The sequence below is a fragment of the Equus quagga genome, chromosome 2 (assembly GCF_021613505.1).
Source record: "Equus quagga isolate Etosha38 chromosome 2, UCLA_HA_Equagga_1.0, whole genome shotgun sequence".
NCBI classification, from domain to species: domain Eukaryota; kingdom Metazoa; phylum Chordata; class Mammalia; order Perissodactyla; family Equidae; genus Equus; species Equus quagga.
Genome location: NC_060268.1, coordinates 71592595 through 71618717, shown reverse-complemented (window position 1 = coordinate 71618717; position 26123 = coordinate 71592595). Strand labels below are relative to the sequence as shown.

General features: G+C 44.1%; 1 protein-coding gene across 1 annotated transcript in view; it reads right to left on the bottom strand.

Annotated features, from left to right (window-relative positions):
- Positions 1–13717, bottom strand: part of FAH (fumarylacetoacetate hydrolase) — a 35367-nt gene extending 21650 nt beyond the window's left edge. The window contains exons 1-5 of the mRNA XM_046653299.1: positions 13508–13717; positions 9118–9228; positions 7825–7946; positions 7266–7315; positions 3101–3191 (exon numbers count right to left, since the gene is read on the bottom strand). Of these exons, the coding sequence (XP_046509255.1) occupies positions 3101–3191; positions 7266–7315; positions 7825–7946; positions 9118–9228; positions 13508–13588 (455 nt within the window). The 5' untranslated portion in view covers positions 13589–13717. The remainder of the gene's footprint in view (positions 1–3100; positions 3192–7265; positions 7316–7824; positions 7947–9117; positions 9229–13507) is intronic.
- Between the last annotated feature and the right edge of the window lie 12406 nt (positions 13718–26123).

The following is a 26123-nucleotide window of genomic DNA, read 5'->3' as shown; positions in this document are numbered from 1 at the left end:
GACTAAGCAGGACATAAAAGTAAATGTCATAAAGAAAATGATTGACATGTTTGACTTTATAAAAATTTAAAACTTCTGTATTAAGAAAAACAGCAAACAAAGTAAAAAGATGACACCCTGGGAGAAAATATAAGCAATGCATTACAACAAAGGGTTAATTTCTATTAAATATAAAACACTCTTCCAATTAATGAGAGAGAAATGACTGCATAGAAACCTGGCAGAGAGTAGGCAAGAGGACCTGTGAAAGAATATCAAAAACCTAGTGATGGTTTTGCCCCTGGAAAAGGGAATCGGATGAGGGGACAGAGTAGCAGGGTCGTGCTTTGTTCCCACTGTTTACGTTTTGAAATAAAGGCATTTTGTAAATGCCTTTTGAATTCTAGACCATGTGCATGCACTGACACTTTTTGTTGCTTTTAGTTTTTAAGATGTTTGAAAATTTATTTTGCAATATTTACGGTATACAAAAAGATATAATAACACAAATAACCACACAGCACCAACAAGCTAAGGAAATATCTTTGCTAATCTGACGAACTGCCCCTTTCATCACCCTCCCTGATCCTTCCTTCTGCTTCCCTCTCTTTCTGCCCCTCACCCCAGAAGGAGTCACCATCTGGAATTTGGTATCCCTCATTCCTCCATATATCTATACACTGTTAGTATTGCGTAGCTTTTTTTGCATCTTTGTAGATAAACGGCAATTTACTATGCATTTGCCTTGTATTACCTATTCAAAATAATTTATTTTGCAAAAGACTGAGGTAGATTTAAGTTTATTTACACAGAGTTATGTCAATGATAAATCGAAGTGAAAACAGCAAATGCCAACATGGTCATGAGTATGTGCACATAACCTGCAGAGCAGTGGAGGCGACACGGCCAACTACGGTTTACAGTAAGCGCCTCTAGTGAGTGAGCCCTTCTCTCCCCCTTTCCTTCTCTTTATTGCATTGTTATAAAATACGACTATAGACAATTACATTACACATAATTATTCAAACAACACAGAAGTTAGTCAGCTCTCCCCAGGCAGTCACTCTCCCGAGGCAAGCACAGCTGGTCTGGAGTCTATTATTTTGCACCTTTCTCTGTGTTCATACCAGCCTATGCAAATATGGTGTGTGTATGTGTCCACGTATGTGTGTAGATGCATGTATGAGTATGTGTGTGCCTGCATGTGTGTGCACACGTGTGTGTGTGTGTGTGTGTTAGGCTGAATAGCCCCCCAAAGATATCCAGGTCCTCATCCCTGGAACCGGTGGGTGTTACCTCCTACGGCAAAAGGGACTTTGAGGATGTGATTAAGTTAATGATCCTGAGATGGGGAGATCAGCCTGGATTATCCAGGTGGGCCCTAAATGGAATCAAAAGGATCTTTGTAAGAGGGAGGAAGAAGGTCAAAGGATGAAGTGGGAGACGTGATAACTGAAGCCAGAGGCTGGAGTTATTTGAGAAAGAGCTCATAAGCCAAGAAACATAGGAAGCCTCTAGAAGCCAACAAAGACAAGAAAATGGATTCTCTCCTGGAGCCTCCGGAAGGAGCCAGCCCTGCCAACCCCTTGACTTAAGCCCAGGGAGACCGATTCTGGACTTCCGGCCTCCAGAACTGGAAGAGAACATATTTGTGTTGTGTTAAGCCACCCAGTTTGTGGAAATTGGCTACAGCCACAACAGGAAACTAATATAGTGTGTACATGCATATATATTTTTTCTATCTTTTTATAAAAATGAGAACTTGCTTTACATAATACCTTCACTTAATATATCCTGCACACTCCTTTTGATCCTAAATCTTTCTTCAATAGCTACAAAGCATTTCATATTGTGAATAGACCACAATTTTTCAGTATTCCTTCACCAGTAAGCAGTCAGATTGCTTCCAGCTTAGGGCCGTCAGAAAGACTGCTAGTCAACATTGCTCTTGAATACAGACATTATTTCTGTAGGACAGACGCACGAAAGTGAGACTGTGGGCCAAAGGGTATGAATATTTTAAATTCTCAGTGTTTTACTTTCTGTATTTTCTGTTTGGGTTAATCACAATAAGCATATATTACCTTTCTAATAAAGGACATACACACAGAGCAAAAACGGCACAGCCGAGGCACCTTGCATCAAATGTCACAAGAGAAGGCCTGTTTGCCCTTACCCTGCAGAAGGAGATGGGCTGCAGCTCCCCCTGTTGGCTGGGAGCCTGCACAGGGCCAGAGTCTTGAATATCTGCCCACCTCCAGGCCCAGATTCAGCCCAGCCCTGTTCTGAAACCTTGGCCTTGTTGCTTAACTTCTCTGGGTCATAACCTGCTTTCTCTCCCCTTCTTCCTTTTGGTTGTAATAGGCATTTTCCCTCCTGGCACAGCCTATCTAAAACACTCACCGAAAGAGGAAAAAGCCTGTCCCCCAGCCCAGCTACAGCATGTGGCTGACAGCACCAAGCCTAGGGTGTGCACCTGCCACTGTGTTCTCAGTAACTGTCACATCCAGAGGATAGCACAGAAGAAAGGGGCAAGGATTTCAGGTCTATGTTCTTGGCTCAGGCAACGGCCCTGACCTCAACCTTCTTCTCTGAGTCTGTTTTCCCTCCTGTGAAATGGGGCTAGCAGTCATGGCCTTGGTGGCCTCACAGAACTACTATGATGATCAAATAAATGAATGTATGCCACATTTTGAGCAGACCACATTTTGAGAGATATACAGCACTGGGAAGCACACTTGAGGATTCTCATTCACCAGGAAATGCTAAGTGTAGAGAATGCTAGGATTTAAGATTTACAGATAGAATAATAATACATGGCTTACAAATGAAAGAATCTGGAAGAACCTTAGTGACTCAGGGGATCTAATTCCAATCTCTGTTCTCTAGAGGAAGGAGTTTAAAGGGCTTGTCCCATAATCCCACAGCAGGTCCAGCACCAAGCTGAGAAGACCAGAAGCTGAGGTCGCTCTGCCTTCAGAAGTTGTAACATCATGGTCATTACTGTTTTCCCCGCCAGTTTACTTTAACCTAAGAGGGACTTGGCAGTTCCTAGGACAACATGCTGCTGGAAACGGAAAGACAGACTTTGAATTTATCCATACGGTGGTCCAGGACATACCAATTTGGCACCAATGCATTTTCCTTGCCCCTGAACATGATTCCGACATTTGTAGCATGCTGCCAAGAGGAATAGAAGTCCGTGTAGTCACCTGCAGAGGAAAAATACGAGATCCCATCAGTGACCCCGATGCCTCAGGAAGGAGATGGCATGGTTCCAAAGATTGGGGCAAGAGAAACAAGGAGGAGGAAGCAACAGTGCAAGCTTCTCCTGCATCCCTGTGCTGGGGGTTTGGCAGGCAGGGGCCATGAGTGCACACCCAACAACATTCGCACTGTTCAAAGCTTGGCACCAAATGTAACACAAATGAGCCTCACTAAAGATTCGATTTTAGAACTCCCAACTGAGAAACACATAAGAAATAAGGAAACAAGACTTTCTGAAACAGACAGTGGAATCTGAATATGAAATGGCTGATACCTCTCCCCTTCCTAGGCTTCCCACTTCACCACATCCAACCTATGGGCTCCACTTATCACACCTTTGCTTTAGCTGTGCCTGCCACCTGGACTGACTTCTCCCTTGCATCTGTGTGTCTGAATCCTGGCAACTCTTTGAGGTCCCCTCCTCCATGAAGCCACACGCCTACTCTCTCTAGCAGGATCTCTCCTCCTCCGAATCCCCTCATCTGATTCCTTCTTGGGGCAGTCTTCATGTCCCACTGGTGTTCCAGTTATGTGTGTGCGTATCTTGACTCCTTTGCTAAACTGTAGCCACTTCAGAGCAGCCCCAGCTCAGGCCTCATTTTGTTTGACTCTCTTTCAGTGCCAAGAACAAGGTCTCAATCACTGTCTTGATTATGAAGAACGAACTGAGAGGTATGCAGGCTGCAGGCACCATCTCCCATAAGGAAGTGAACTACTAAAATATGCAAGTTGGGACAGTTTGTCTGTTTATCCTCCTAAATCTCTCCTCCAAAAAAATGCAGGGCAAGCCATACCAACAGTCTAGACTAGCAATGGAAGCGGTGAAGGATGAAGAAAGAAGGAAAAGTATGGAGTCGAGTGGAGCAGGGAGCACCCTGAGCCTTAGTCGCTGCTTCCCATCTTCAGTCCCAAAGCACAGAGATAACAGCTGTGATACTTTTTAGAAGAATAAATCCATAACAAGAAAACAAGAAAGGGTGCCATCAGCTAATCAGAAATTATAAGAAATCCCTGAAAGACAACCGGCTTGCCAAAAAAAAATAGCAAGCCTCTTGATTGCTAAAGAGGGAAGAGTGGCTGAGACAGTGCAAGGAATTCTGCCCCCGCCCCGAACCCCTCCCTTTACCCAGCTTTTTCCAAGCAGCCAGCAGCAGCAGACTTCACCCAGGGGGAAGAGCCAGTCCAGAGAGCAGACACAATGCCTCCGGAGGGGGGCAGCCCTCAGAAGAAAGAGCAGCCCCACAGCCAGGAAACAAATACCAGAACTGCCCACCAGAAGCAAGTCCTGCACCTTTCCTGGGGGCTGGCTACAGGAAAAGCTGCATCCACAGACATGCAACGGAGGAGTTTTGCAGACAAATAAAGATGAGCACAAAACCCAGAATCACCAGGAGAGTCCTCACCGTAAGAGGTGCCAATTCAACTCAGGAAAGAAAGGAAACAGAATTAATGGAGAGACCAGAAGGAGCTAAAAAGAAGCACACTTTAATGTACTTAATAAAAAAAGGATGTTGCATCCATGAATCAAGAACAGGTCCTTTGTGAAAAAATCACCTTGTATCTTGAAAACGAAAAATGGAAAGTGACTAGATTGTGCCCATCTCAGACTCAGGGAGGGAGGTCCTAGGCTCCTGTCTGCCCTCCTCCCCAACTGGGTCAGCCCACCTCGGTTCCTGACATTTGATGCTGGACATATAGTCCCCTCAGCCCTCTTGTAGGATGGAAAGCATGTAAGACTCAGAAAATCATTTACAGACACCTAGAGAAAATGAAAAAAGATCCTGTGTTCTAGCCCCTCTCTTAAAAGCAGAAACATAAAAATGATTGGGTCTTATTTCATTAAATCATGGATCTGAGGGCCAGAAGGGGCCTGGTTTAAAACTACACCTTCAGGTAGATAATTCATATTGTTCTCATTTCATAGATGAAGTGAGGCCCAGAGACATTAAACAACTTGCCCAAACCTACATCTGAATTCTGACTCTGCTGTTTCCAGGCTGTGTGTGGCCTACGGAAGGTCTCTTTGCCAATCACAGGCATATCATCACAGTAAGGGAAATAAGATATCTAAAGTACTTATCACAGTGCCTGGCACATATACGAGGTCCAAAATACAATTCCTTCCTTTGCCCCCACTGGGAGTCATGCTGCAGTTCCAGGGCTATTTCAACTCAATTTCTCTTTTGAGAGGAGCAAAGCAGACTCAAAGATTGAATCTTTTTCAAATAACAAGCTTTCAAAAAATTACAAGAATGTGTCCTATAAACTACAAAGTGCAGTATAAGCATCTATCACTCCAGCATTTACTTCAGAACAACACAGGGCTGCATTTTGTAATAAGACCCACCTGCCCCGGCGGGAGCCCAGGGCAGAGCCAACACAGCATTTCAGAGCATTCCTGCCAAACTAAAAAAAAAATGTTACAGTTTCTGCCTCTGTTGAAACATACACGTTTTCAATATATATGTACAAGTCTCTATCATGATCACTTAAAAGGGGTTGGAGAAGGTGGTGTCCAGGCCAGGCTGTGAGGCAGAGAGAGAGGAAAGCCCAGCCCCTACCCTGGACGTGCTCACAGACTAGCTCAGGGGGCAGGGCATGTTATTCCAAAAGACTGAAAATGATGTGGTGACAATGTTGTGTACTTGACACCATTGAACCGTACCATTAATATGGTACATTTTACATTATAACTTACCACAATTTTTAAAAAAAATTTTAAAAACCTCCTTAACTATAAAGCTTGTTATTTAATTAAAAAATACACATATGAAAAAATAATATAAGGGAAAGAACGTAATATTGAGGGGCAATACCAGTTGAGATAGACACAAGAGACTTACATACAGCATGATTCCATTTGTATGCCATTTCTAGCAGAGGTAAACCTATGGGGATAGACAGTGGTTGCCTAGGGGTGGGAGCAGGAACTGACTGCAAACAGGCACGAGGGGACTTTTTAGGGTGATGAGTGTTTTAAAATGGGATTGTGGGGATGGCTGCACAATGTGTTGACTAAAGTTCATTAAACTGTATACTTACAATGGGCGCAATGTAGTATATGGAAATTCTATCTCAGTAAAGCTCTCTAAAAGGACGGATGGTTTAGAAAGAAGTTGAGAAAACGAAGAACACAGAGAAAGGAGATGGAAGGGGAAGAAGAAAGGAAAGGAGGAGCAAAGTCCTTCGTCAGGGAGCCAATTGATGCTGAGTAGAAGGCAAACGATTCTTGTCATACTTGGGTTTTGACCTGAGCTATGTGCTTCTGAGCACAGCATTTGAACTGTTTCTAATTCTCAAACCCTTAGACGAGAGTCAGCAAATACTGAACCTGGTGTCCTTGTCTTTTGGAAGTAGATTAGCTACAAGGAAGGCCTCCGGAGGCTGTTCTAGGATAAGGACCACAGAAACGGGGGCAGAAACAGCAGGAATGCCTACCAGGACCCTAGCCAGAAATCCTGTCTTCCCAAAGGGGCTGTCAGGACCAGCCAGCCTCTCAGCACACATGTGCCCAGGAAACCAAGCAGGCAAGCACCCCGGGGGCTGGTGGACAAGGAGGGAGGAGCCTTCTGCCTCAGCCTGATTCTGCCTCTCTCTGCTCCGGGCTAAGAGAGTTCGGACAACTCCAATTTCCTGACTGAAACTCCAAATAGACACACTGCCAAGGGCTCAAACTGCGGCTCTTGGGACCCTCTGGCCTCTTCAAAGCTGCTGACTCATGGACTGAGCTGAGATCACTTTCCCCACAGTCTTTTGGGAAAAAAGAGTGATTTGCTGTGCAGGGAGGCATGTAGCCAACCGCAAATTTGAGCAGCCAGCAACTACCCTCGGTGAGAGGTCTGGCCTAAATTTAGACACGGCCTGAGTCAATGCCTGGGTCAGTGATTGGGAGGGGGTAACAGCTCCAGAACCCCTCCTCTGTCACCTCCCCCACCAGGAAGCAGGAACCAAGCCAGCTGGCCAGCCATCCTAGCCCACTAAGCTGCTCCGTGCATGTCCTAGTATAGAGATGTACTCACCTATGGTGGCTGGAAGATGCATTGTGGCAGAAGCCTGGGGGGTGAACGCACTGAAACACAGAACCAGGGACTTCAAGGTCAAGCAAGCGGCAAAGCAGGGTCCCTGCCCTGGTTGCCCACCCGCAGGTTCAGCCCAAACCATCCCAGAATCCTGCTGACAATCTCCAGTGAAAGCTCCTGGCTGGCCTCGGGCCAGGGCTGGGCTGACTTGGGCCACACTAGGGAGGGTGTCCACCCACGAAATCTGAGATGCCTCTTCTCTGCCTCTATGTTTCACTCTAGGAAACGGGCTACATTACTCCTACTCTAGAAACCAGACAATGACACAGACGATGCTGATGAGGAATGGCTGAGAGAGTAAGGGAGTGGGCAAGTGGGCCTGACCTGGCCACTCCAGTCCAGGGACAGAGGTAATCCCAGTCAGCCCAGAGCCCTCCCACCAATATGCAGCCAAGGCAGGGGCTGGATGAGGCCAAGGCAGCCAAGTAGTGACTCAGAGCAGCCCTGACGACCACAGTGTCCTCTTCTCCCCGCCCACCAACATCCACGTGCTCCTCACTGCTTCCGAAGCTCCGTGTCATCTCTGAGCCTGGCTTGGCTGGCAGACAGCAAGTTCTGCAAGAATCCTCTTGCCTCCTTCCAGGCAGCCTGACCCAGGCCCATGAAGCTGTTGAGAGTTGGCTAGGACCAAAACAGGAAGAAAGAAGACAATGCATGGGAAAGCCCTGGGCAGAACCCCTCCTGTCAATGGGAGAAAGGCTGGCCAGCAGGCCAGAGCCCCTGTCAATCATCTCCAGTTCAGTCAAACTGACAGACCTTTGCTCCTTAGTTCTGTCATCTGTTCATCAAATTGAGGAAAGGCATCACCTTTCCTGGCGGGGCTTCATTCCCTCATGGACTTGCAGACAATTGACAAAACCCAAGAGCTGCTATCTGAGAGAGCTCCCCGGTTAAGCTTGGCCAGGCCTGCAGCTGAAGGTGGCTGCGTTCCTCCAGTGGAGGCACACTCCAGTCTGCAGGGCTATCGTGGCCTAAAGCGATCCCCTTCAGATAAGTTAAGAAGAGGTTTCTTAGGCAGAGAGGCATGGCAGAAAAATCACCTGTGGATTCTAAAGGCCAGAGTTCCAGCCCCAGCTCTTCTAGCCATGTGACCTGGGAGAAGTGTGTCTCATTTCACTGCTCAGGTCCTAGTCTATCTAAAGAGGATTCCAATTCCTATGCCAGAAGGTTGCTGAGAGGACTGAAGGAGAAGATGTGTGTAAAGCTCCTGGCACATAGGAGGTGCTCAATAAATATCACTCTCCCTCCTGACCCAGGGAATGGGAAGACACATATCAAAGCACCTGACCATTTGCAGGGAAGTCAATTCACGTCCATCCCACGTGGACGTGTACTTCAGGCTGACTCCTAAACGGTGGCAACAGAGATGACACTTGGGGCAAGCTGTCCATTCCTCCCAGGCTGTATCCAGGCTGGAGTGCCAGGCACATGCTCCTTCCCTCAGAGGGCCCAGCAGCTGCCTCATACAGTCAGACGATCAGAGTTTAATGAGGAAATTAACCAGTTCTTGGAGCCTTGTCTCAGAGAGGCTGGGAAAGGCCCAGGACTGCAGGGAGATTGACACTCTTTCACTCAGGAACCGCCCCCCACCCCCCAAGGTGTCCCAAGGCCACCTCCTGTCCTGGTAGACATCTTGTCTGTCTCAGAACAGCCCCAGCCTTATCCAAGTAAAGTCTCTGAGACCTCTGAAGGCACTACCTTTATCAGAAATGGAAGGCAAAGAGCTTTTTTTGGGTGGCATTTGCAACAAATGCCACTGAAATCTGGGGCAAGCCATGTCACAATGTCCTACCTGATCGAAGACATCCTGGTGTTTGGAGAGGACAGGCCCAGTGAAGAGGTCCTTAATGACACTGAGGTCCAGGATCTGGTCACCAATGGCCACACCAATCCTCGGTTTTGGCTGAAGGAAGACGGCATGGTCAGCACTAGGAAAACCCTTGGACTGGAATTGGCTGATTTACACAGAAAGTCTGTCTATTTAAGAGCCCATGGGTCCCCCTTTAGATGGCCCTCTAGGGAGAAGGACTGAGGAATTGGATCCTTAGCATCATACCCTAATCCCGCTCCCTTTGCCTCCCAATGGGCTTAAATTGGCCCATATTCTCTGCCCAGGCAGAACCTAGTGTTATCTCTGCCCCTAGGATGAGAAGGAAAAAGAATCTTTGTTTGCTGAATGGGAAATAAATCAAACACCCTTTGGAGTGCGGAAGGTGTAGGTGGCCTAGTCCAAGCCCTTATCCAGGCAAAGTCCCCAGCAAAGTTCCTCAGGTCTTGTTAAATGCCTCTTGTGATGAGAAGCTCACCACCTCACTGTAGCTGGATTATTTCTCAGACTTAACCTAGGCCTTCATTCAGGGCAATTCTTTTGCATAGCAGAGCAGAGAGGGCCTCGTGCACAGTGCTGAGGGCCAGGGGCTTGGATTAATGAGCTCTGCTGTGGCTCAAACAGAGCAGAGCTCAGGTCATGAGGGAGCACAAAGCCAGAATTCTCAGAACGTGCAGGGAAAGTTCCTTTCTGCATCATAAAATCCCAGCTTCAGTTCTGACTATGAAGATGTCTCAAATATTTGGCAAAGCCGAGCCTGTGCCCCCATGACCCTGAACTTTGCTCGTCAACAAGGAACCTGAGAGCTCGTCTGCAGACTTGACCTCTTGGGGCTCTGTCTTGAGCCTGCCTTCTAGCTCTCCTGAATGACCAGCTTTGCCATTTCAATTCCAGGGAGCTTAGATGTGGGATTAGTGACTGGCCTTCTCTCCATAGGCTGCTCATTTCTGCGGGCTGAGAGAAGATGGCCATCTCTCCATGCACATCAGCCCCTGTGACCAGGAGTAGACAGAGCCACACCTCCACCTTGCCCTGGGACCCCAGGCAGACCCTGCTCTAGGGGAGCCTGCCTGGAGAGTCTGGCCACTCACTTCCAGCTCTACTGCTCAGGGCCTCAGTCTCCCCCTCTGGAAAATGGCAACTGCTGTGAGGCACAAGGAACTGGGCCACCTGGACCCCAGAGCTGCTCACTCAAGGGATACGCCAGGCAGAGCCCGGGCCATTTTTCAGACCACAGCCCCCACACCAAGCAGAAGGCAGGAAGGAGCCACTGCCACTGAACAACCTCCAAGACCTAGTCACTAAAGTGGCTGCCTGCTTCCTCGGCTGCAAGCAAAGCCGAGAAATAAAGCCAAGAAGACGCCTTTGTGCTCCAAACGGTGACCTGAGGACCCCGAAAAATAGTCTGTCTGAGAGTGTGAGTCCCTCTACTTTAAATGTCGGAAGTTATTTTCTTCAGTGCTAGACGAGAAGGGGCTCCCGGCCAGCATCCAGCATTCCTGAGTTCCACCTGCTCTGTCACTCACCATCCTATCACTTTGGACAAGTCCCTGGCCCTCTCAGGGCCTCAGGTTCCCATGAACAACTTGAGTGAGACAAACTAGGAGAGATACCCCATTTGTCTAACTTTAAGAGAATAAATGTGCACTGCCTCAGTTCTATAACATTTGGTCACATCTGATAGAGAGTTGTCCAAAGGAAAGCTTTACCCAGCTCCAAGCTGGACAAAGAGGGAAAAGTATCAGGCTTGGATGGTGACAAATGTGGAGTACAACCCCAAATCTGCCTTACAGGCTGTGAGACCTGGAACAGGATTTTTAGCCTCTCTAAGCCTCAGTTTCCTCATCTGTAAAATGGGGACACTAACACAATGGCAGGTTTGTTGTGAGAATTCAATTAATCAACATCTGTAAATCCCTCATCACGAGGGTAGATATTTATTCAGACAAAACCATTCACGGAGCACCTGCTCCAGCCCGGCCACACATGAAGGCCACTACAGCGCTAGGGACAGGAAACAACCAGGTTCCCGGCAAAGGAAACGTAGGGTGTGGTGACAGATAACGACCATGGCTGGGGTGTGGGGTGGGGGGGGGGCCTTTGGTGAGCACGCTTAGTGGACATCTCTGAGGAGGTGACATTTAAGCTGAGTCCTGAAGAGTGAGAAGGAATCAGGTATGTATAGAGCAGAAGAAAGAGTATTCCAGACAGAAGGAACAACACATGCTAAGGTCCTGAGGCAGGAAACTGCTCTTAGAATATTCTAGAAACTGAAAGGCAGCCCCAGTGTGCCCAGAGAGGGCAGAGAGGCAAGAGGCAGAGGCAGGGCCAGATCACAGAAACTTTAACAACTTGGCAGTCAGCTACAGACTACCGCAGTCCCTATATTTCAGAAGTCATTGTCCCTGTCTTCACAGAGAGAGCCATTATACTTTCTACCAGTCCATGAGCAACCCAAGATGGAGGGAGGGTGTCTCTTGTGTCCTTGATCCCCAACTCCCAGCCCAGGGTCTGACCCAGAGATGGGGTTCACAAGCACTTGCTGAATAAAAAAAAATGAATAAAGTGATTGCTGGATTAATTCACTATTGTTCCACCCAAATTATAAAGGGCTGGCTGCCAGCATAGGGGACGGGGACGCTTTGCCTTGGCAACCAGACCAGCCTGAAGAGGCAGACACCACCCTTAGGATGTCCAATACCTGCAATGACAGATTCAGGCAAGGCCTGTTCTGCTTGAAGGCCCTGAGCTTCTGGAATGCCAACAGGGCCAACTCCCCACTCCCAGCACTTCCTTCGGCTGGCAGTAGGAAGGGACTCTCTCTCCCAGACCTCCCTAGTGGCTGTTACTAATTCTAATATGACACATTCTAATCACCCTCTAATACGAAAACAGCAGCAGCACCATGTCTGAAGGTCACTAGCCACACTCTAAGGGGCATTAATTCCAGATTCCTCTGGGAAAGCAAGCCAGAGCACCCCACCAGGCTCTCACAAGTGTTTTCATCTAATTGCTTTGTACTCCCAGGAAAGGTGAGGACACAAGTGCTGAGTGCAGAGTGTTAGAGTGCAAAGGGAGGGCTGCCAGCAGAGAGTGGTTGGTTAACACAGGTTAAGGTTTAACTTGTCTCTTATTTGTATCTGTGTCCCTCTAGGGAACTGAGTGTTAATTTTTTGTGTGCTTCCAACATCTGGTCAGGACTGGCAGTTGTGAAACCACACAGAGAGTCTGCTAAAACAAGGTCTTTTCTGGAGCCAGGCCCACAAAAGGCCAGCCAGTTAGGGCCAGTGATCAGCCATGGGGGCAGGGAACCCCCTCTCCGGGAAGGGGAGGACTGCCAGGAGCTCCATTTAGCAAACATTTCCTGAACACTGGTGGGTGCAAACAGATTCTGAGGTTCTGTGGTTTACAGAGCTGAGTGAGGAGTGCACCTTTAAAGTTGGGAGCAGAAATCTAAGCAAAAAATACCACGAACAAATCCAAGGGAATCTGCTTTCTCCATCCAGGGACCTTCTTATACATTTGTTGATAAATCCCCAATTTTCAAAGATTTCTTTTTACCAATCTGACTACTAAGTGAAAGTACTAAGTGAAAGTTCATCTCTCTGCCCAAAAGGGCTTCTTCTGATTAGCAAGGGAATGCCAGGGATCCCACACCAGGAACTGAAAGGATTTCAGCTGCAGGCAAAGAAACTTGCCATCTTAGATCCCATAGCTCTACTGCCAGCAAAATGTGCTCATCCCTCTAAGCTACTAAAAATACTAGGGTCAACTAATACTTCCCGGGTTCTAGGCTTAGGAGCTAACCTGAGAGATGAACCAGCCATAACGTGGTGTCTTGTGGGAAGGAAACACCCCAATAACTGTGGAGTAGGCAGAAAGATCGTGCACTTCAGAAACTCGTCGGTAACAATAATCGAATTTGCTCTGCTTGCCTGGAAGGGAGATTTACATATTTCATTTCATTTTGCACTTAATTCTCATACAAACCTGCAGAAATTAAGGCTGAGAGGTTCAATAACTTGCACGTTTAGGAAGGTACCGGGCGGTATTCAGACCCACACGTCCTCTCCACCATCGGCTCAAGAGAAAAATGGCCCCTGCCTCCGCCCCGCCCCCATCGCACTCCTCAGGGCGGGAATACGAGGCGAGGCTCCCCAGGCCCCAAATGACACCGGGGGTCTTCGCGAGAGGCGTCTAGCAGGGAAACGACGGGCCTGACATCCTACTCGGTCGGGTGCTGGCGAGAGGCGGCAGGGGTAGGCGAAGGCCCGAGGAGGGGGAAGGTGGAGTGAGGGCCCGGGGGAGGGGACGCCCTCCCTCCCCGCGCCCAAGGCCGAGCGCAGCTGCTCACGTTGCTTTTGGTGGAGAAGACGCCGTAGGGCAGGTTGTGGATGGGGAAGTCTGAATCCGCGGCCACCGGGACGAACGACATGCTGGCAGGCACGAAGCAGGGCGGCGGGCTACAGGCAGCGAGCGGGACTGGACTCGGCCGGGGCGGCGCGTCTGGATCGCGACCCCTGCAGACTCTGACCTTTCAGGCCCGCCCGTCTAGAGCTCTCTGGGCGACAGAGAAGGACCCGGACCGCCCCCTCCGCGGACCCCGCCCCTCCGCGAGATCCCGCCCCTCCACAAGACCCGTCCGTCTTTGAGCGCCCTCTTCCCGGAATCCACCTCCCGGGAGACTGTCCAACTTCCACTGCAGGACCCTCGGTCCTACGGAGAGCACTCCCCAGCTTGGCATTTAAGGCTCTGCCCTGGGTGGACTCCAGCCTCTTTTTTTCCCGGCTGCGTGCCCTGCTTTTCAGCTTATCAGAATTTTTGTCGATTTCCTACACATAGCAGACACTGTCACCCCAGGCGCTACCTCCCGGGCTCGGAAGAATACTTCCAGTCGCATCCTTTCTGCCTTCATAAACCATGCTAATCCGTCAGCTATGACACTTCCACCCTATCGGTGAAAAGAACAATTGTACCTGTTTGGAAGGCTCAAATGAATGAGAATTAATCTTCTAATATGTATAACCCACCTGTTTATTCCACATTCCAGTGTTAAAATGACGTTGACAAGCTATTTGACCTTGGGCAAGTTACTTTATTTCTGCCAGCCTCAGCTTTCTTCTCTGTATAATGTTGTTGATAATAGTTCCTACTTCACAGAGTTGATAGGAGAGTTGAATTAATTGTGGATCGCTTGTGCCTGGCATACAGAAACTATATATGTTTGTGTGTAAAGAGAGAGGGAGGGAGAAAAGAGAGGGACGGAGAAAAAAAGGAAGGAAGGGAGAGGGGGAGAACAAATTTACATCTTAATCCTCTTTCCAATGCACGTGGTTCTAACTAAATGGACGAAGATTTAAGATCCACCTCTGGCAGTAACTGTCTTTAGCCTTGGATAAGTTAAAGCTCCAGTTAGGAGTTTTCTCATCTGTGAAATAGAGGTAGTAATTAATAATACCTACTCAAGGATTCCTGTGATGGTCAAATAATGCCTGGCACGGAATTTGTGATCAATTAACTATATTTCCCCCAGGGACATGCAACAGAAAGTCAGCCATTCCTTTGTTTCATGGTTTTGCTTTTCTTGATGAAGAAAATCAAAAAAGGAGAGAACAGCACTATAAAGGTAAAGCAGTAACCACTGATTGGAAATAAGTTTATAATATAAATGCAAATTTCTTAGAAATCTAAAAATTATTCTTGTAAAATTATAAAAGTATAGGCTGCACAATGCCTACCAATACACGAACCAGTATTTGAAACAAAGTTTTGATTAACTCGCTTTAGTCATAAGTTAATGAATTAATGGATACACAAGCAGAGCTGACTGAAAATAAATATGAAAACAAATTTAAGCCAACATCCTGGAAATTATTCTTTTTTTTTTTTTTTTTTGGAGGAAGATTAGCCCTCAGCTAACTACTGCCAGTCCTCCTCTTTTTGCTGAGGAAGCCTGGCTCTGAGCTAACATCCGTGCCCATCTTCCTCTAGTTTATACGTGGGACGCCTACCACAGCATGGCTGCCAAGCAGTGCCATGTCCGCACCCGGGATCCGAACCAGCGAACCGCGGGCCGCCGAGAAGCGGAACGTGCCAACTTAACCGCTGCGCCACCGGGCCGGCCCCCCTGGAAATTATTCTTAAACAACATTTGAAAGGTTGCAGAACCATCCCAAGTTTGTAAAAGTAACCCTTTCCCTTCAAAACATTTTTTAATGAATAACAACAATAAACAGGCAGAAAGACCTAAAACTAAATAAGTTGCAACTCCTTTGCTGCAACGTCTTGCCTCATTTCACCTCTTATCTGCTGTCCTCCTCCCTAAATGTTTAAATCATCGTCATTCTTCAAAGCACACATTGTCAACAACCAATCCCAAGTCTCCAAGCAGTTCCTCCCTATCTTCCTTCTTCTGTCATCACCTCTAGGACAACTCTGCCTTTTCAACAAGATCAGCAGTAAAGTGTGTACCAAATAATTTGTAATTAGAATACAGTATTAAAATTGTGAGTGACTAATGTAAAGAAGAAAGAGGAGGAGGAGGTGAGGAAGGAGAAGGAAGGGAAGGGAGAAGAGAAAGAAAGAGAATGATGGGGAAGGAGGGAGGGGGAGAGAGAGAAGAGGAGAAAGGAAGGCAGGAAAGAAGGGAGGGAGGGAAAAAGGGAAGAAGGAAGGGAAGGAGGAAGGAAGAGAAAGAATGTTAGGGCCGATTCAAGGTGTTGTCTGTAATGACTCATGTCCCGTCAGCTGGACTTGTTTGAGCCGATGTTGCAGCCAGGACGCTGGGAACACACATGAGAGCACTGTCTGTGTGAGTGCTTCAGGCACACTTTTAACCAGCTAGGATGACATGGGATCCTAGCATAGCTGGAAAAGCAGTCAGCAGTTGGGCAAAAGTTCCCTGACAGTTCTTGAGGAATGGCCCAGTGAATGCAGGGTTAGGGAGGCTGCCCTGCAGTTTGGCTTGGAGAGAGGAGAGGCTAGAATCTGGCAGGATAACATGAGATTAAAGGGCCTGAAACCAGAAGGCCTGAGATGTGGGATATTGCAAGTAGGGCAGGCAGCTGAGCTCCACTTTCTAGGCCCTGAGATGACTGAAGCTGACCAGTGATCAGCCTATAAGGGGCTCAGTCTTGCCCAGTCTCTTGACTCTCATCTCCCGTCCTGAGTGGCCCTGCCAAGACTTCAGTTTTGGTTAAGTCTGCCTTGGGGAGAGAAGGAGGGCAGTCTCTGGCAGTGGTAGGTGATCTGACTTGTTTTGGTAGGTTCCAGAAAGGGAAAAAGAGGAGTGTTGCCCCCATGGCATGGAAGATACAACAGCACCACAGCAGCTTCAGTTCCTCTTTCACTGAGCATGTGCTGTGTGAGCGATGATGGGCCAGCAGCTTCCAGTGAATACAAACAAGCTAATGAAAACCTGGATGATAAAAGCCCTGTAAAGAGAAAACCGAAAACATTTTTGGGTGAAGTGGATGGGGCAGATGTGTGTGTGGGAAGGGGTGTGGGCATAGGATAGTTGAAGGGGGAGTAAGATTTTGTAGTTTTAAAATAGACTTGCCAACCCACTAATTATATGTAATGTCCAAAAATGCCAAAGCTGTTCTCTATTTGGAAAAAAACATTTGAAGTAACTTGCAAATATACTATATTTTCTTTTGTTACTCCTTTTTTGGGAGGGGGTGTGTTGACATTACAACAATTATAAGAATTTTAAGGAAAAAACCCCCATAATCCACCATCCTACAGTCTTCGCATCTTCATGTTATTTGTTCATTCCATTTGTGTGCACATGATTTTTGTGAACTTTACATAGAGGCAATTTTTCAGTCTTTGCCTACATTTTTCTCCTGAACATTTTTCTTGGCCAGATAGACTTCATTATTATCATTTTCACTGGCTAAAGAAGTTGCAGTGTTTTAGATGGTAATCATAATGAAGCAGTGAAGATGTGCTTGCACAATGTTCTTCCTTTTCCTACACTGTTATCTGAGGGTAAATTCCTGTGTCAAAGGGTGTGGACGCCTTCAGGAGGAGGAGTCTTAGCACCTCCATCACTAAGGGCTGGTTTGAGCCTCAGCAGCACCAAATCTGGTGCCTCCCTGGATGCTAAAACGCAGCACACTAGAGGTTCCAGCAGTTGCACTGCAGGCCTCATTCCACAACCATGCCCTGCGTTCCTTTACAGGAGAACTGGGAAAGGGCTTCCTGAATCCAGGGCACAGATATCTTGCAGGGGCTCCAAGAAGCTGACAAATGCCATTCAGATAAGCAGGACATGGACACTGCCTGCACTGGGAGCAGAGTGGGGTGGCCTTTTTTTGTGCAATACTCCATTCCCCTTCTCCCCACCCTACAAATTTCAGTTGCACTTGAATTACTTGAGTCCAATTCCAGGGTCCTGTAAATGTTGAGCCCCTTTGAGAGAACAGAATGTCACTCATGTTTGTGCACATAACATATTTTCCTCTGATGCTAAAATGTATGATATACATGCTAAACACATGGTGTCCACTATAAATGTGTACAATAAACATGTCTGAGCACGAGCCTTAAGAAAAGATATTTACCCCACTGAAGCGTTTGGCCTTTATCACAGTTCCTTGTTTTCTTCACTTCCCTGAAACAGAGCCAAGCGAACCAGCTCAACCAGGGCTGGGTTTTTTGTAACATAAATTTTCTTCCTGCCCTCTTTCAGTTTGTCTTTTGTCTGCTTTAACTGTTTCAGGTACTACTGTATCCATATTTTGATGGAATACTGCCTCAAAGCCATTTTGGATTTAAGCTGGATCTGAATGACCCATAAACGATAAGCAGCATGTTAAATAGAGTATCATTGACAATTGACTTAGTAATAATATACAATGAGTTTTCACTTACTGTTAGGAAAGCACAGGCAACTTTTCAGATTCTTCTTTTCTGTAATTTCAACAAGGTACTTATAACTTTATTTTGCTTTCTTGTAAGAATACATATTGAAGAGTTTTCCCACCAAACTTTTCCTTTTACCATCTGAATTTTCAGGGCCTTTTTGAGCTAGAGCTGCGGGTCCTACCCTGTACCCAGAAATGCAGAGAAATCATGACACTTAACATGTTTATATTTATATATTTAACCTGTTTGGTGTAGTTAAATAGATAATTCTCAGTGCTTTTCTCTGTCAACAGTAACTGCACACTAAAATACATCTCTGCTCCTTCCTAAGATACTCCAGGAATATAGCACCGAGGTTAGGCCTGCTTATCTCTCACCTAAGCATTCCAGACCAAAAGCTCTACTCCTAGTCTGCAATCTGCCTTCCCTGCTTATTATTCCAAATCCCCCGACCCCATCCCCCTGTGCTGGACAGACCAGGGTAGTCCTGAATCTTCAGGGTTTACCATGCGTGCACTCCCTCTTGAGGGGAGTGGCCCAATCTGTTCTTTGAGCCTCTGCAGCACCAAATTTGTTGGTGCTGCAGGGGCTCCTGCTGGTATGTTCAGGGAAATCAGCACAGCTACCCTGGACACAATGCACTGGGTTAGACCATCGCTGTCTAATAGAATGTTCTGCAATGATCAAGATGTTCTCTATCTGTGCTATCCAATCTGGAGCCACTAGAGCATTTGAAATGTCACTAGTGAATGAAGAATCAAAGTCTTCATTTTATTTACTATTAACTGCTTTAAATTTAGAAAGCCACATATGGCTAGTGGTTACTACACTAGACAGCACAGCTATATACTCTGCTGTCTGTAGTGGTGTCCTATGGCCCTGAAATTTAACATGACTTTTTTCTTTTTTTTAAGTGAAAGATTTGCTGTGTTACCTAAAAGTAGACCAAACCAGAGAGCCAGAAGAACCAGTCCAAACATATCTATCTTCTGCAGGGGTTTCTACAGAGTTGTCTGATCCTACCATCAGAGGAGAGCCACTTTGTGTTTTTGTTTAACTAAGACACTTTTTTAGAGCAGTTTTAGGTTTAAAGAAAAATTATGCAGAAAATACAGAGTTCCCATATACCCCCTAGTCCAACAGTTTCTTCTATTATCAACATCTTGGACTTGTATGGTAGATTTGTTACAATTGATGAACCAGTATTGATACCTTATTCCTAAGTAAAGGCCATGGTTTACATTAGGCTTCTGCTTTGTGTTGTACAGTTCTGTGTTTTGACAAATGCATAATGTCATGTATCCACCATTACAGTATCATATAGACTTAGTTTCACTGCCCTAAAATTCCCCGGTGCTTCACCTATTCATTCCTCCCTTCCTCCACCTGAACCCATAGCCACCACTCTTTTTACTGTCTCTATAGTTTTGCCTTTTCCAGAATGTCATATAGTTGCCAGCCTTTTAACACTGGCTTCTTTCATTTAGCAATATACATTTAAGGTTCCTCCATGTATTTTTGTGCCTTGATAGCTCATTTTTTTTATTAAGATTATGATAGTTTACAACCTTGTGAAATTTCAGTTGTACATTACTGTTAGTCATGTTGTGGGTACACCACTTCACCCTTTGTGCCCTCCCCCCGCCCCCCACCTTTCCCCTGGATCAACCGATCAGTTCTCCTTGTCAATATGTTAACTTCCACCTAAGAGTGGAGTCATACAGAGTTCGTCTTTCTTTGTCTGGCTTATTTCGTTTAACATAATACCCTCAAGGGCCATCCATGTTGTTGTGAACGGGATGATTTTGTCCTTTTTTATGGCTGAGTAGTATTCCATTGTGTATATATACCATATCTTCTTTATCCAATCATCAGTTGCTGGGCACTTAGGTTGGTTCCATGTCTTGGCTATTGTAAATAACACTGCGATGAACATAGGGGTGCATGGGACTCTTGGAATTGCTGATTTCAGGTTCTTAGGATAGATGCCCAGTAATGGGATGGCTGGGTCATAAGGTATTTCTATTTTTAACTTTTTGAGAAATCTCCATACTGTTTTCCATAGTGGCTGCACCAGTTTGCAGTCCCACCAACAGTGTATGAGGGTTCCTTTTTCTCCACAACCTCTCCAACATTTGTCACTCTTGGTTTTGGATATTTTTGCCAATCTAATGGGTGGAAGGTGATATCTTACTGTAGTTTTGATTTGCATTTCCCTGATGATTAGTGATGATGAGCATCTTTTCACATGTCTATTGGCCATCCTTATATCTTCTTTGGAAAAATGTCTGTTCATGTCCCCTGCCCATTTTGTAATTGGGTTGTTTGATTTTTTATTGTTGAGTAGTGTGAGTTCTTTGTATATTATGGAGATTAACCCTTTGTCGGATAAGGAGCTTGTAAATATTTTTTCCCAATTAGTGGGCTGTTTTTTTGTTTCAATCCTGTTTTCCCTTGCCTTGAAGAAGCTCTTTAGTCTGATGACGTCCCATTTGTTTATTCTTTCTATTGGTTCCCTCATCTGAGGAGTTATGGTGTCCGAAAAGATTCTTTTGAAACTGATGCCAAAGAGTGTACTGCCTATATTCTCTTCTAGAAGACTTATTGTTTCAGGGCTAATCTTTAGGTCTTTGATCCATTTTGAGTTTATTTTGGTGAATGGTGAAAAAGAATGGTCAATTTTCATTCTTTTACATGTAGCTGTCCAGTTTTCCTAGCACCATTTGTTGAAGAGACTTTCTTTTCTCCATTGTAGGCCCTCAGCTCCTTTGTCAAAGATTAGCTGTCCATAGAGGTGTGGTTTTATTTCTGGGCTTTCAATTCTGTTCCATTGATCTGTGCACCTGTTTTTGTACCAGTACCATGCTGTTTTGACTACCGTAGCTTTGTAGTTTGCTTTGAAGTCAGGGATTGTGATGCCTCCGGTTTTGTTCTTCTTTCTCAGGATTGCTTTAGCAATTCGGGGTCTTTTGTTGCCCCATATGAATTTTAGGATTCTTTGTTCAATTTCTGTAAAGAATGTCATTGGGATTCTGATTGGGATAGTGTTGAATCTGTAGATTGCTTTAGGTAGTATGGACATTTTAACTATGTTTATTCTTCCAATCCATGTACATGGAATGTCTTTCCATCTCTTTATGTCATCATCAATTTCTTTCAAGAAAGTCTTGTAGTTTTCATTGTATAGATCTTTCACTTCCTTGGTTAAATTTATCCCAAGGTATTTTATTCTTTTCGTTGCGATTGTGAATGGGATTGAGTTCTTGAGTTCTTTTTCTGTTAGTTCACTGTTAGCGTATAGAAATGCTACTGATTTATGTGTGTTGATTTTATACCCTGCAACTTTGCTGTAGCTGTTGATTGTTTCTAATAGTTTTCCTATGGATTCTTTGGGGTTTTCTATATATAAGATCATTTCGTCTGCAAACAGCGAGAGTTTCACTTCTTCATTGCCTATTTGGATTCCTTTTCTTTCTTTTTCCTGCCGAATTGCTCTGGCAAACACCTCCAGTACTGTGTTGAGGAGGAGTGGTGAAAGTGGGCACCCTTGTCTTGTTCCTGTTCTCAGAGGGATGGCTTTGAGTTTTTGTCCGTTGAGTATGATGTTGGCTGTGGGTTTGTCATATATGGCCTGTATTATGTTGAGGTACTTTCCTTCTATATCCATTTTATTGAGGGTTTTTATCATAAATGGCTGTTGGATCTTGTCGAATGCTTTCTCTGCATCTATTGAGATGATCATGTGGTTTTTGTTTCTCATTTTGTTAATGAAGTGTATCACGTTGATTGACTTGCGGATGTTGAACCATCCATGTCCCTGGTATAAATCCCACTTGATCATGGTGTATAATCTTTTTGATGTTTTGCTGTAGCTGGTTTGCCAGAATTTTGTTGAGGATTTTTGCATCTATGTTCATCGGTGATATTGGCCTGAGCTCATTTCTTTTCATCACTGAACAGTGTTCCATTATATAGATGTACTGTAGTTCATTTATCCATTCACATACTGAAGGACATCTTGGTTGCTTCCAGTGTTTGGCAATTATGAATAAAGCTGCTAAAAACATTTGTCTGCAGGTTTTTGTGTGGACATAGTTTTTAACTCATTTGGACAAATACCTAGGATGCAATGGCTGGGTCGTAGGGTAAAATTATGTTTAGCTTTTAAGAAACTGCCAAACTGTCTTCCAAAGTGGCTGTACCGTGTTGCATTGCCACCACCAATGAATGAGAGTTCTTGTTGCTTCACCTCCTCAGCAGCATTTGTTGTTGTCATCAGTATTTTGGATTTTAGCTATTCTAATAGGTATGCAGTAGTATCTCATTGTTGTTTGAATTTGCAATTCCCCAATGACATATGATGTTGAGCATCTTCTCATTTGCTTATTTGCCACCTGTATATCCTCTTTGATGAGGTGTCTGTCATTCAGGTCTTTTGCCCATTTTTAAATTGGATTGTGTTCCTATGGTTAAGTTTTAAGAATTAATTGTGTATTTTGATAAAGTTCTTTATCAGATATGTTTTGCTAATATTTTCTCCCAATCTGTGGCTTGTCTTTTCATTCTCTTAACAGTGTCTTTTGCAGGGCAATTTTTAACATTAATCAAGTCCAACTTACAATTTTTCCTTTCATAAGTTGTGATTTTGGTGTTTTATCTAAAGTCATCACCAAACCTGAAGTCACTTAGACTTTGTCTTATTTTATAGTTTTAACTATAGTTTTATAGTTTTGTGATTTATATTTAGGTCTTTGATCCATTTTTTAATTTTGGTGAAAAGTTCAAGGTCTTTGTCTCGATTCATTTTTCTGCATGTGAATGTCCAGTTGGTCCAGCACCATTGGTTGAAAAAAGACTCTTTTCTCCATGAATGGCATTTGCTCCTTTGTCAAAGGTCAGTTGACTGGATATGTGTGGGTCTGTTTCTGTGCTGTTACATTCCATTAATCTGTCTATTCTTCCGCAAATACGAGTCTTGATTACTGTAGCTTTATAGTAAGTCTTGAAGTCAGGTAGTGTCAACCGTATGACTTTGCTCTTCTTCAATATTGCGTTGGCTATTCTCAACCTTCTACCTTTCCATATAAACTTTTGAAATTTTTGTCAATATCCACAACTTGCTAAGATTTTGATTGGAATTTTGTTGAATTTATAGATCAAGTTGGGAAGAACTGATAATATTGTCTTCCAACAATGAACATGGAATAGCTCTCCACTTCTTTAAATGTTCTTTGATTTCTTCCATTACTATTGTAGTCTTCCTCACATAGGTCTTTTTTTAGATTTATACTTATTTCACATTTTTGTTGGTGCTAATGTAAATGGTGTGTTAATTTCAAATTCAGATTTTTCGTTGCTGGTGATTACAAAATTAATTGGCTTTTGTATATTAACCTTGTATCCTGCAATCTTGCTATATACACTTATTAGTTCCAGGGTTTTTTATGTTGATTCTTTGGGATTTTCTACATGGACAATCATGTCATCTGTGAAGTTATTTTTCTTCCCAATTTGTATACCTTCTTGTCTCACTGCATGAACTATGAATTCCAGTACAATGTGGAATAGCAGTGGTGGTGAGAAAGGACATCTTTGTTCCTAGTATTAGGGAGAAAATAGTTTCTCATCATTAAATATGATGTTAACTAGGCTTTTTTTGTATATGTTCTTTAGTTAGTTGAGAAAGCTTCTCTGTATTCCTAGTTTTGAGAGTTTTCATCAAGCATGGGTGTTGGATTTTGTCAAATGCTTTTTCCACATCTATCAATATGATATTTTTCTTTGTTAACCTATTGGTGTGATTACATTAGTTGAGATTTTCAAATGTTGAACCAGCCTCGCTTACTTGGAATAAATCCCACGTGGTTGTGATGTATAATTAATATTGTTGTATTCAATTTGCTAATATTTTGTTGAGGATTTTTGCAACTATGTTCATAATAGATGTTAGCAGATTTCTTATAATATCTTTGTCTGGTTTTGGTATTAGGATAATGCTGGTCTCACAGAATGGATTAGGAAATATTCCCTCTGTTCTTACTTTCTGGAAGAGATTGTAGAGAATTGGTATAATTTGCTCCTTAAATGTTTGGTAGAATTCACAGTGAAACCATCTGGGCCTGGTGCTTTCTTTTTTGTAAGGCAATCATTATTATTTTTTGAGGAAGATTAGCCATGAGCTAACATCCACCACCAATCTTCCTCTTTTTGCTGAGGAAGATTGGCCCTGAGTGAACATCCGTGCCCATCTTCCTCTATTTTATATGTGGGACACCTGCCACAGCATGGCTCGATAAGCGGTGCCATGTCCACACCCAGGATCTGAACTGGTGAACCCTGGGCAGCCAAAGCAGAGCATGTGAACTTAATCCCTACACCACCGGGCCAGACCCTGTAAGGCAACCAATTATTGATTAAATTTCTTTAATAGATACAGGCCTATCTATTAGATAATCTATTTCTCCTTGAGTTTTGGTAGATTGTACCTTTCAAAAAATCAATTTCATCTTAGTTATCAAATTTGTAGGCAGAGTTGTTCACAATATTCCTTTATTCTTTTAATGCCCATGGGATCAGCAGATAGTGGCCCTTTTCCTTTCTCAGAGAGCCACTTTTCAATATTAAAAGTATGTCAGTGGCCTTTGGGGACTCCAAGAGGCTACCCTCTATAAAGGTTTCCACATGTTGCTAAGGTCTTTTGTTGGTTAGAGTCTATCCATCTCTTATCTCTACATTCCTGACTTTCCATTCTACTGGCTCTCTGAATTACTCTTGATGCTGTTAATAAAAAAAGGAGAAACACAAGGGCAGGAGGCCAGTCTTTGAAAAGATATTAACAAACTACGTAAGTTCTTTCCTAAATTCCCAAGAATGTCTATTTAGATGTTCTAGAAACTCTATGAGAAAAGGGGAAGTCTAGCCATCATCAGTTTAGTATAAATTGTCTTCACATTGGGAAAAACATCTTCTGAGATATGTGCTTAAAGGAATAATTTCAAGACTGCACTGCAGAAAGTTAGCAGTCCAGGAAAATTAAGGGAAAGAACACTTTGCTAGACTTGAACATAGAAATCTCAAATTAGCCCATGAAGACCAAAGAACAAGATAATTTGTGATTTACGGTATTAGTATTTAGGTGTACAGTAAACCTGAAATGCTCTGTGTGAATGGATTTTTCTGACAGTTTTAAAAAAAATAATTAGAAATTGAATGGTGAGGCCAATTCCACAGCCATTTCATGCATAACCTCCAATTTCAAAATGCAGTCATCAAAATTGCTTTATAACTAACTTTTTCAACACTTTGGACTCCAGGTACAGAAAACTGGATTTATCATAATCCTCGGTTTATGACACCCTCAACACTGGTTCACATATGGCCTGATATTAGCTATGTCTAATATAAGCATTCCGAACCTACAATCAGAACCTACTTACTCTCAAAAATGTTGAGGCCTTGACCATATGGTACCACATCCCATGCCTCTTCTTATTTAAGGGTATCATCCTGAATTTTCTCTTCATCACTACTCTGCTTCCTCTTCATATAAAATACATCTATACGACTTGCAAAAAAAAGCGTATTTTATTAAATTTTTTATAGGTGAGCATGTTACATATTTTGAGATGTTTTTTGCTTACTATACTTCTATTTTGTTGTGTCACAGGGATCATTAGTTTTGATTACCATATAATAGTCCACTGTAAGAATCTATCACATTTTATTTAACTATTCTTCACTGGGGACTTAGGTTGTTTCTGGGTCTTTGCTTTTGTAAATAGTGCTATGAAAATTCTTATACAGGTCTCTTGTTATCTATGTGCAAGTTTTTCTTGGGTATACACTTAGGAGTGAAATTTCTGGATTATGGTATATGTGAAAGTCCAACTTTAAAAACTAAGGCCAAACCTTCCAAGGGATTGAACCACTTTTGGTTAACACCAGCAACCTATAAGAGATTATGTGGATCCCAACACTAGACATTACCAAACTTTTAAACTTTTAAATTTTAAAGTATAAAATGGTATCTCATTGTGTTCTTCATTTACATTGTAACTTCTCCCAGTTTGTGACTCATCTTTTCACTTTCTTTGAAGAAA